General features: G+C 32.9%; 1 protein-coding gene across 1 annotated transcript; it reads right to left on the bottom strand.

The window, feature by feature from the left end:
• Positions 1–3,694: 3,694 nt before the first annotated feature.
• LOC132310060 (calmodulin-binding receptor kinase CaMRLK) lies at positions 3,695–7,963 on the bottom strand. Its single transcript, XM_059808303.1, has 2 exons — positions 6,365–7,963; positions 3,695–4,691 (listed from the first exon to the last, which is right to left on the bottom strand). Exons 1-2 carry the CDS (start codon positions 7,728–7,730, stop codon positions 4,060–4,062), a joined length of 1,998 nt encoding a protein of 665 aa, XP_059664286.1. The 5' UTR covers positions 7,731–7,963; the 3' UTR covers positions 3,695–4,059.
• Between the last annotated feature and the right edge of the window lie 2,897 nt (positions 7,964–10,860).

Here is a 10,860-nt window from a genome sequence, read left to right as displayed (position 1 = left end):
AATTCTGTCATTGTACTTTATCAACTCTAACACATGTGTGAATACATATAAATCAATTATACCTAACGTATCATATGTGAATTTTTTCATACAAGCAACATATATAAACTATAATTTCATGTAATCATCATGAACAATAAACAGGATCTGCTACTAACACCTTATATATGTAATCATTCACAAAAGTTTTAAAACCAAAACTACCTTTATCATGGATTACTTTAAAAATATTGTGCACGGAGCTTCATGTTCAGTACATGTTAACATGGATTAATATTATATTAATTAAATATTCATCAAATTTCAACCTCAAATCAAATAGTTTGTTCATATATATATATACACACACACACACTTATATGTATATTTATATATATAGATAATCATGCTCACAAATTATGTACTTTAGTTTCAAAAGAAACAACCTGATATATATACATCATACCAGCATATGCAAATATATATAATTCAAAATTAATCAAAACTTTTGAATTTTACAATTGAAATTAATATAATAAATGAAATTAATATAATAAAATAATTAATTTCAATTGTAAAACTCGCAATTGTATATCTACAATTGAACGCAAGAAACATTAAATCAGAAAGCCACAAAGCAAGTCATTAAACAATTTTGCAATGCTTGGTTTTTAAGAAATGACAAAACTGTGACATTAAATAGTTTTGTTTTCATGCCCATACAATCATATATGTGCGCGCGCGCATGCATGCAAATCAATACCTTTTTAAGAAACAAGTATATAAGTGCATGCAAATCAAGTCATGCTAATCACGAAGAAAAGAATTCATAAGCCTTAACTTTATATATGTAATATATTCATTATATACTACGTCAACACGTAGACCTTTATTCCTTTTATCTTTAAAGATATTCTAATCATATATCAAGTAATATAATGTTCATTGCAAACGGTGAACTAAATCGCAGAATCTACATGTATTAAATATCGACAGCAAAATCAATTCTTAAATCGATTAGTTTCATATTGATGTCAAGAAATAATATGTAATTCATTCTTTTTTCCTGATTTCTACTATATAAATCCTAGCCAAACCATGGCTCTGATACTAATTGTTAGGTTTTAATTAAATAATTTACATGTAGAAATTAAGAATATTACAATTAATTAAAGATAATTTAGTCTCGTACCTAATTGATAATTAAACCAGATAATACCTTTAAAATATACATGTAATCCATTATGAGTTCCTACAAAACATTAGAGCATTTTACCCCCTTCTAAGAGTTGTCCTTCGATAGGGCTGAATAATTGTTTAAAACCCTTATATATTTCAACAACAGGGAAACGACTTTTCTACAAAGAAACATACCTAAGTCTCTCTTCCTATAAACTTAGATATAAATGGTTAAAATTAAACCATATTAAATAAGTTGGAAAACCACAATCCAAAATCATACTCCCAATTAGAACACCAAATTGAAAAGTACAACCCAATATATCAAGTATCAATAATCACACTGCAATCTCATATTAGAAAACATAGTGTATAGGACCATAAATAATTTTTATTATTTATATATATACAAATTTCCAACACCCAATACATAATAAACTCGGCGTGTTGTAAATAGTTTGCTTGGTGGGTGGTTTTACGCTATTTTGTTGTTATTTTGCTCGATCTACTTCTGTTTGGTTGGTTTTGTAGCTCAACGGGGTGGATCTGTTATTTTGTCTCCGGTTAGATCTCAGATCTATGTCAGGTTTTGTTGTTCCCGCCTTCTTGTGCGGGGTTGGGTGGTTTTTCTCCTAGTCGGCGGCGCCTTGTGGATGCAGCCTTGGAATTGTTGCCTTGATGATGATGGCCTGACCTTTGGGTCACTCCCGTTTACTGCTCTTCTCTCCTTGGTGGTTTCCACTATTGTGTGTTGGTTTGTTTTTCAGCAAATCTGGAGCTTGGTCTTCAATCTTTATTTTGTTGCTTCATGATTTGTTTGTCATTGTATGGCCATTTTTGGCAATGCTTGTAGATGCCGTATGTTGTTTTTCTAATTGCCAGGATTAAAAAAAAAAAAAAAAAACATTATGGGAGATATATATATATATATATTTCAATATCATGGGACTTGCCATACAGACATTATGGGTTTTTCTGTTCTTGAGTTTTAACTTTTAAATTTAATTAGGTCTTGATGAGGTTGTAATCTAGTAGGACTTATTTTGAGAGTTGATGGTTTCAAATTGTTGGAGATCGAAACAAAGTGAATGCATGAGTTTTTTAGAAGAAAAAAAAAAATCAAAATTCTCTCCGTGAAAAAAACCCGCGTCACTATAGTAACTTAAATTATCATTGATGATAATAAATTCACCAGTTGAACAATTTCCTCTCATTGAAGAGGATTTTGATCCATTAGGTCATGGTCCCATATTTGCCGAGGCCTTTACATGGCATGGTGTAATCACATCTCACACTCTTAGACACCATCTTTGATATGAAAAAGCCAAAGCAATCCTGAATTTTTATTTTATTATTATTATTATTAGTATTATTATTATTTTGGTAGAGTGACATTTTTAATAGATTACTATATACAAAAGGCTATTTCTGCACCATGGTCAATAATCACGTTATAAAAATTAATATGATTAAACAAAATAATAATAAAAAATAATAAATAATAAATAATGCATGTCGTAATTTGTAGTGTGAGACTCCCACACGGCATGAATTGTTTATTTTCCTATCACAATTGCTATCACATTTTATTAATTTTCACACATACTAATTTGCATTCCCATGTGGCATCAAAAGATGATATTGCTGAATCTTTTTTACACATCCACTGCCTAACCTTTTTTCTGTTTTGATTCATGGACTGCGAATATTTCTATAATCAGTAGATTGTGACATTTTTGTGGGCTTATGCGACTTGCGCACTAGCCACCAACTTAGACAGTAAGTTCCTTGGACGCAAATTTATGGAGGCTTTTTTTTTTTTTAATAATATTTCCGTGTAGAATCTAATCTTATGAATTTGGTTTTTTTTTTTTACAATATTTTGATATGGACATTTGGACAACATTGCAGTTTTATATATATATATATAAAGACATTCCATGGCACAGGTGAAGGATGTTGTAAATTGCCCCATGTGGGGTTTGGCCCTCACAATTAATGTAGATTTCACCACATATGGAGTGATCTTCTTCAGCGACACATAAAAGAATTAAAATTCTATAAATTAAGACTCAAAATCACATAGATAAAAGTAGACCGTCATTTTTTTACTTTTATTTTTCTAAAGTTACATTTGTTTTCTCTATAAAATTTTCTATTATGGTTTATTAGTTTTGATTTTTAAGGAGTTTGTCTAGACTTGCCTTACTATTTCTTTATTGTACAATGCTGAAAAATATAGTAACGCATCAAACATACAGAGTGGTGTTGGTGGCATCAAATAAAAATAAAAAACACAAAGGGAAATGGTCCACACAGAGAATGCTCCATTGAGGATGCTTTGACCAATACACTTCTTAGATACATTCGTACATACATAAATATAAAATATTCCTGTCTATCTTTATCTCTTTTTAAAAAATAAAAGAAATATGGACAATTAAAAGGAACAAAGTAAAAGAAAAAAATAAAAAAGAAAAGAAAAAAAAAATAGAAAGAAAAATAAAGAAGATGATGATGCTAAGTCTGTAAGAAGAGACAAACAATCAGTGAGATTCTCTGGCTCAAAGAAAACACACACACACCATAATCTTTACCTTATCCCACTTATTCTTGTCCACCTTTTTTTTTTTCTCTTTTCCTCTTTTATCTTTATATTTTTGTCCATAAAACATTACAAAACGAAATAAATACTCGTATTAAATTGGACAACGAGTCATGGGTCCTCATTGAAACCTCACGTGACTCTGCAACACAGGAAAAAATATACCCTCACGTGACTGGTCCCAACCAGACACCATAGCGCGTGCTTCTCACGTGCTGAAACATGTGCACACGCGCCCAAAGGTTGCGTGGTATTGGAAATGGAGAGAGTGTTGGAAATTGAAGTGACGAGTCAACTCAATTTAACTCTGCCGTTAAGGGATGTATGTCTTTCAGCAAACCCACAACCTGTTGCATGTTGGGTCGTTTCTCAGGAGTCTCCGCCGTACATAAGTACCCAACTCGGAGGCTCTCCACCATCTCGCTCACTGAGTCATCGCCGAGTCTCAGTCTCGAGTCCAGCGTGTTCGCTCCGACTCCCTCTTTCACCAGCCTCCTCGTCCATCCAACTGTCTCATCAGAACCGGGTTGGCCGGTCAACAATTCAACCAACATTACACCGAAATTGTACACATCCGCTTCTGTAGTTCCACCATCTCGGTGTTGACTCAGTCCAAAATCAACTATTCTCGGCTCGAAGTTGTCGGTGAGTAGGATGTTGGAGGGAACCAAATGGCCGTGCACCACAGGTTTGGACCGCGCGTGGTGGAGATAGGCAAGTCCGCGGGCTATACCCACTGCAATGCGGTGGCGCGTGCGCCATTCCATCATCTCTGGAGATGATATGTGGGGTCCAACTTCTCCATCCTGATACTCCCACGTGTCGGTGCTCCAATCCTCCACGTTTGTTCTGCCCGTGGGGAGCTCGTGAAGCCATCTATGCAAGTCACCGTTGGCCATAAACTCGTACAATACCAGCTTCTCTTTGCCTGTGCATCATCAGTTGCAAAATTTAGACTTAAACAAGTTAAACACAAAATTTCAGTAACATAAGCCAAGTTTCTAGTTTGTACCTAAGTAATATAATTTTTCTCAACTTTTATGCTCTACGTTCGTTCTTGTTTAAATTCTTATTACTTATAACTTAATTCTATTGCTCTCACGCTCCTGCTTCCACTCTCAAATTAGTTCTCATTCCCATTATCACTTTATGTGACTTAAGTTTATATTGCAACATCAGCCAAGTATTTTTCCAATGATTCCATCTTATATTTTGTCTTATATTTTATTCCCTCTACTTACAATCATAGTCTGTCAATTCCATAATATCCCTTTTAACTCTACTCGTTTAAAATTTGGTCATTGTTTTCGAATAAATGTCACTTTTACTATTAAAAAAAAAAAAGTGTATTTAGATTTCTTGTGCACAAAAAAAAAAAAAAGATATTTATTTTAGGACATAAGAATATAAAAAAAATTATTAAATAAGACAAAAATAACAAACTTTATCTTTTACCGAATTAAAAAAATAAGGGCAATTCCTGAATCTGGTATGCAAAATGCATTATAGATTGCCATTTTGATTGCAGTATCAACGACTATGATCCAAAGAAGTCCCACAAGTGTTTTACTTAAAATGATACAATCTTCAGTTCTCCTAACTACAATCTCCATAATTTACAATCTAAGTAATTTTCTTTAAAAAGTAAGGTAATAAGGTAATCAAATTTATTATTGGAGTCATGTGCCGCTTGAAATATGACAGTCCCATTTTGCCTACTTGTGCAAATAATTGCCTAATTTTGAAACCAGAGTCTAATCTAGCAAAAAGCTGACTAAATTTTAAACAATGGCTATAATTGCAAACATATAATCTTGGCTACACTTTGAGAGAGTTAATGAAAAATAATAAATAAATAAATACGTGCATATTTTAAATATTAAATCTAGTCCTAGGGACTAATTCCCATAATAATAACTCATTGTTCCCTCTTTTTCTTGCATTTTTTAAGAGGAAACATGGTCCAAAGAATTTTGCTCTCTCAGTTTTTTAATAATAGAAAGTTAAAAAATTATACAAAAATTTTGTTTAATTCAGTTTTTCGAAAATCATGTTATAAAAAAAACTTGTTTTCGGAAATTTTTCTTTTATAATTTTATTTTTTTCTGAATTAGAACTATTTTGATTTTTGAGAAAACTAAATCAAACATTATTTTCCTTTCATTTCTATTCGAAGGCATAAAACTTTTCAAACTAGAAAATAAATTATTCATCTAAACAGCTTTATCATGATCAACAAAAAGAGGAAATTAGATAATAAGAACTCCTACTCTTCTGTCCAACCAAAATAGGAAATAAAACAATCTCTTTCATGGAGATCTCATTCATCTCTTTATTTTCAGACTAAATTTATTTTATTTCTAATATAATTTTGTAAATTAGATAAACAGAACCGCTACTCTTCGTCAAACAGTGAGGTAGTCCTACTCCATACCATTTTTTGGGAAAATATCTAATTTCTCTTCCCTTCATTTAATTCCAACCGAAATTGCCCTAATCGTACTCATTCAAAACTAGTTGACAACAACCCTCAATGAAACAACACGTGAAGCCATTAAATAAGATACCAAAAATCAAAGACGAGTGATATATGCGCAGTACCTGCAATGCAGTAACCAGAGACAGGCAATAGGTTGGGGTGTTTAAGACCTGACAGGTCTTCAAACATCGCCACAGCTTCATCATGATCAACGTCTCTGGCATGCTCCAACACCTTGATCGCCACGTGGAGGCCTCCTGGCAGCACAGCCCTGTACACGGGCCCACACCTGCCCTCCGCCAGTAGGGACTCCCTCCCGAAGTGTGCCGTGGCCGCAATCAGGTCCTTGAATGTCAGGTTCATCAATGGCTTCTCGAACATCACCACCGGTGCTGAACTTGGCTCTTTGATGTCCACCACCCAGGACGTCCCTGACTCCGTCTCGAAATTGAACGGCCCTGATTTCTCTATCTTGAATGGTAGTTGAATCGGTTTAGAGATTGCCCATTTGTTCCTTTTCAGCTCTCTTCTTCTACACAAGCAGTACAAAGAAACAACCGTAGCCATGGCAACAAATGTTGATGCTAATGATACAACCAAAACCAAAACTAAAGTTTTTGTTTTTGATCTGTGTCGATGACTCTGTTTCTTGATGGGTTTGGGTTTTTGGATTGATTTGTGTGGTGGGTTTACTGAAATTGGGATTTTTGAAGTAGTACCAGCGTGAATGAACGAAGAGTTACCAAATTTTTGGACCTTGTCGTGGTTGATTAGGCCTGTGAAGTTATTGAATGAGATGTTCAGAAACTCCAGCCCAGAAAGTGGAGGAAAATCAGAGGGAAAATCACCAAACAAGTGGTTGTTGGACAAATCTAAATGTTTGAGTGAGTGAAGAACCTTGAGAGGCTTTGATTTGCCAGAAATGTTGCAGCTTGAAATGTCAATGTATTGAAGTTTGGTTAAGTTGGGAAAACCAGAAGGTAATATATTGAGATTGTTATGGGAGAGGTCAAGAACAGAGAGGTTTCGAAAACCAGAGAGATGAGCCAAGTTAGTGAACCTGTTTGTAGAAAGATTGAGGACTTGAATCGATGAAAATGGAGCCATATCTGAAGTGGGTTCGAACCCAATGGTCCCTCCGAGTTGATTCTTGGAGAGATTGACTCTGATGAGAGGTGGGCTGGACCAGAACCAACCTGGAACAGAGCCTTTGAGAGAATTGTTGGAGAGATCGATGGTTTGAAGGTGAGACATGTTTCTGAGGAACCGCCACGAGAGAATACCAGTGAGGTTTCTGGAGGAGAGGTTGATTTGTCGGATTGGAGGGTTTGGACAGTTGGAATTGGTGGGTTTGAACCAGGAGGAGTTGAAGTTTGAGACTGAACTGAAGGCTCTGGAGAGGAGGTAATGATCTGCGGTGTTGCATGAATTACATGAAACAAGTGTGAAAAGAGAGATGAGGAGTATGAATTTGAGGAAGATTTCCATCTTGTGAGTTCAGAGCTTCAACTCCTGGCTGCTTCACTTTGTTGGCGACCCATGAGAGAGAGAGAACTATCAAATCCGGGGAACTTTTCTCTTCAATGATACAGAGGAGAAAAGCAAGGCATTGAAGGAAGAGAAGGACGGAGAGAGAGAGAGAGAGAGCTTTTTCAAATCCGGGTACCTTTTGCGTCCTCAATGATACAGAGAGAACAAAAGCAACGCATTGAAGGAAGAGTAGGATATATATATATATATATAGACACACACACACACACACACAGAGAGAACAAAAAAAAATTGCCACTTTATTATGCACACATATAAAGACTTTGTTCATACATTAATATAACTGCCATGATTCCATTATGATAATTCAATTTATGATAAGTGGTGGATTCCATTCTTAAATCTTTAAAGGTTCAATTTAAATACACTTAAATTTATTTAATTTCAAACTATTTAATTTGTGGGACTCACTAATGGCATAATAATAGTTATAGATCAAAATTAGATTCATTTATTTTTCTTGGCTAAGTGAATTGATTATATATCACATGGTTATTTAAAATCAGTCATTTTGAAGCAAGTTGCCAAGATGACATTAATTTATTCATAATGAGATAGTAGCTAAAAATGGCAGAGCTACGAAGAGCTTCTTTTTTTTTTTTTTTTTATTCGAAATCTCTACCTAAGCCTAAATAATTAAGAAGAATTATAATATTAAATTCGACAATCAGACAAATTCATAATGTGAGTGAAAAGTTACATTATCTTAACGTTGAAGTCTAATTATATTTCAAGTTGAGAATCAAAACCAACAGAAGAAAGGTAGGTCAATTAGTAAGTGCATTTGAGATTGTTGAATGTGACTCTTAAAAGTGATATTTATACCGAAATCTTATATTAAATTATTTAACTCAATAGTTTTGATCAATTAATATCTTATTTCTTTAACTAATCAAATCTTTGGACTAAATAATTTACTCTAACTATTCAACTTTAAAATTATTTTCCAACGGGAGCAATTGCAATTGGCAACAAAGGAAATCTTGAATTTAATGCAATGAAGGGGTGAAATTTAGAATATCTTGATCGCAGTGGTGAAAAAGAAAAAAATAAATAAATAAATAAATTGAACCGGACTCGTTTTCAATTTATCAAACAGCAGTCTCTCTCTCTCTCTCTCTCTCTCAATTTGTCAAACACCATAGTCTGACCATCACTCTCTCATAAATGTAAGCGGCTAGTGATGCGGAAATTACTCCTTCCTTGGTCAGTGTCAAAAGTCTAAAATTTACTTTAGTTATATGAATTTATTTCATTTAATTAATTCTCATTTTAATTTATTAGAAAATAAATGTCCAACAATATATAAATATGCAATTTTTTCTTTCAAATTTCAAAATTATCTTTAAAACTTTTAGAATTTGATAATAATTTTAAATATATTCCTTTTTTTTTTCCTTTTCAAAGGAGAAACTTGTAATAATCACCAACTTTACTATTTGTACAAAACTGAATCCCAACTCAAATAAGTATTGTAATAGGCTGACTAAATAGGAAAAAAAAAAAAAAAATTTAATTAAATATTTATGGAGCTTCTATATTTGCTCTTTATTTTTTATTTATTTATTTTTGTTTGGAGAAGTTAAAACAAACAACCCATTAATATTTGGTCTGATATTGATTATGTTTTTGCTTTGAGAAGCATTTTCTTAGCAAACACACAAGTTGTAACTTCGTCGGTTTAGACTAATTGAATCGTAAACAGAAAGGCAAACGCGTATTCTCAACAATTGGATTCTTGTGAATATGTTTTTTATATTTTATCAAAAACACCCATAAAGTGTTCTGCTCTTCTTCCCTTTTAACATCTAATTTTTATGAATTAAAAAGTCCCCAATACCTTGATCACCGTTGATGGTTGTTTATTTAAGTTCTTTGACATCTTTTGACCAAAACATAAAACCACTATTTTTATGAAAAGTTTAGAATATTTTGATAGTTAATTAAGAATATATTATCAATTGTAGAGATAAGAGGATAATAATTTGAAGTTTGTTTTGACTAATTTATCTGAGTGGTTCATATTCATAATGTAATAATGACAACAGTTTACACATATAAAATTAATTGAATTTGTTCATTGTTGAATTCTCTATCATTATTTAAGACAAAGTTATTTATATTTTTGACAAAAAATAGACCTAATATCAAATTCTCATTTCACAATTGAGGGTGTGCCCAGGTACCATGTACTGAACTCATCTAAGCCATTCTTATCATACATATGCGAACACTGAACTCATCTAAGCCATTCTTATCATACATATGCGAACGCGTGTTGTACATATACGACTCGAATAAGTGGTTGCACCAACACACAAAATATCTATTCTTCACTATTTAAAACACTAAATATTTATTCTTCACTGTTCAAATAATAATGATGAGTGGTGACACAAATATAGACATCTAAGAAAGAATTGACCATAAATCAATCATAATTGATTAATTGTATACCAAATATTAAATCTCTATTTCACAAACGAGGAGGTAGGGTGTGCTCGGCGCACCGTGCACTGAACTCATTCAAGTCATATGTATCATACACGGGTGAACGCATGTTGTACATATATGACTCGAATGAATCGTTACACTATGCATCCAACACACCAAATATCTATTTTTCACTGTTCAAAACACCAAATCTACTCCGGTTCAAAACACTAAATATCTATTATTCACTGTTCAAATAATAATGATGAGTGGTGAATGGTGATACAAATAGAGACATCTAACAAAGAATTGACCATAAATCAATCATAATTGATTAATTGTATACGAAATATCTATTCCTCAGCATCCAAAAAATAATTATGGGTGGTGACACAAATACACATTTAAGAAAGAATTGACCGTATATCAATCATAATTGATTAATTTGTATTAATCACCGCATAATTAATACAAGTGATTGAATTTGCTGCATAATGAAGATGATTTTCCTTTTTGTGACTTTTTGACAAAGTAAGTGAAGTTAGTCTTGCTTTATGTAATGTCGCAATGATGACAGGTATGAATAATACGACTAGTATGAAAATGGGAATATTCCAACTTCACTTACAAGAGT

The sequence above is a fragment of the Cornus florida genome, unplaced genomic scaffold, assembly GCF_030987335.1.
Source record: "Cornus florida cultivar Cherokee Brave unplaced genomic scaffold, ASM3098733v1 CherokeeBrave_3.0.0_Hap2_Chr01, whole genome shotgun sequence".
Taxonomy (NCBI): Eukaryota; Viridiplantae; Streptophyta; class Magnoliopsida; order Cornales; family Cornaceae; genus Cornus; species Cornus florida.
The sequence above is the reverse complement of the archived record's forward strand: the minus strand, read 5'-3'. Positions and strand labels throughout refer to the sequence as shown.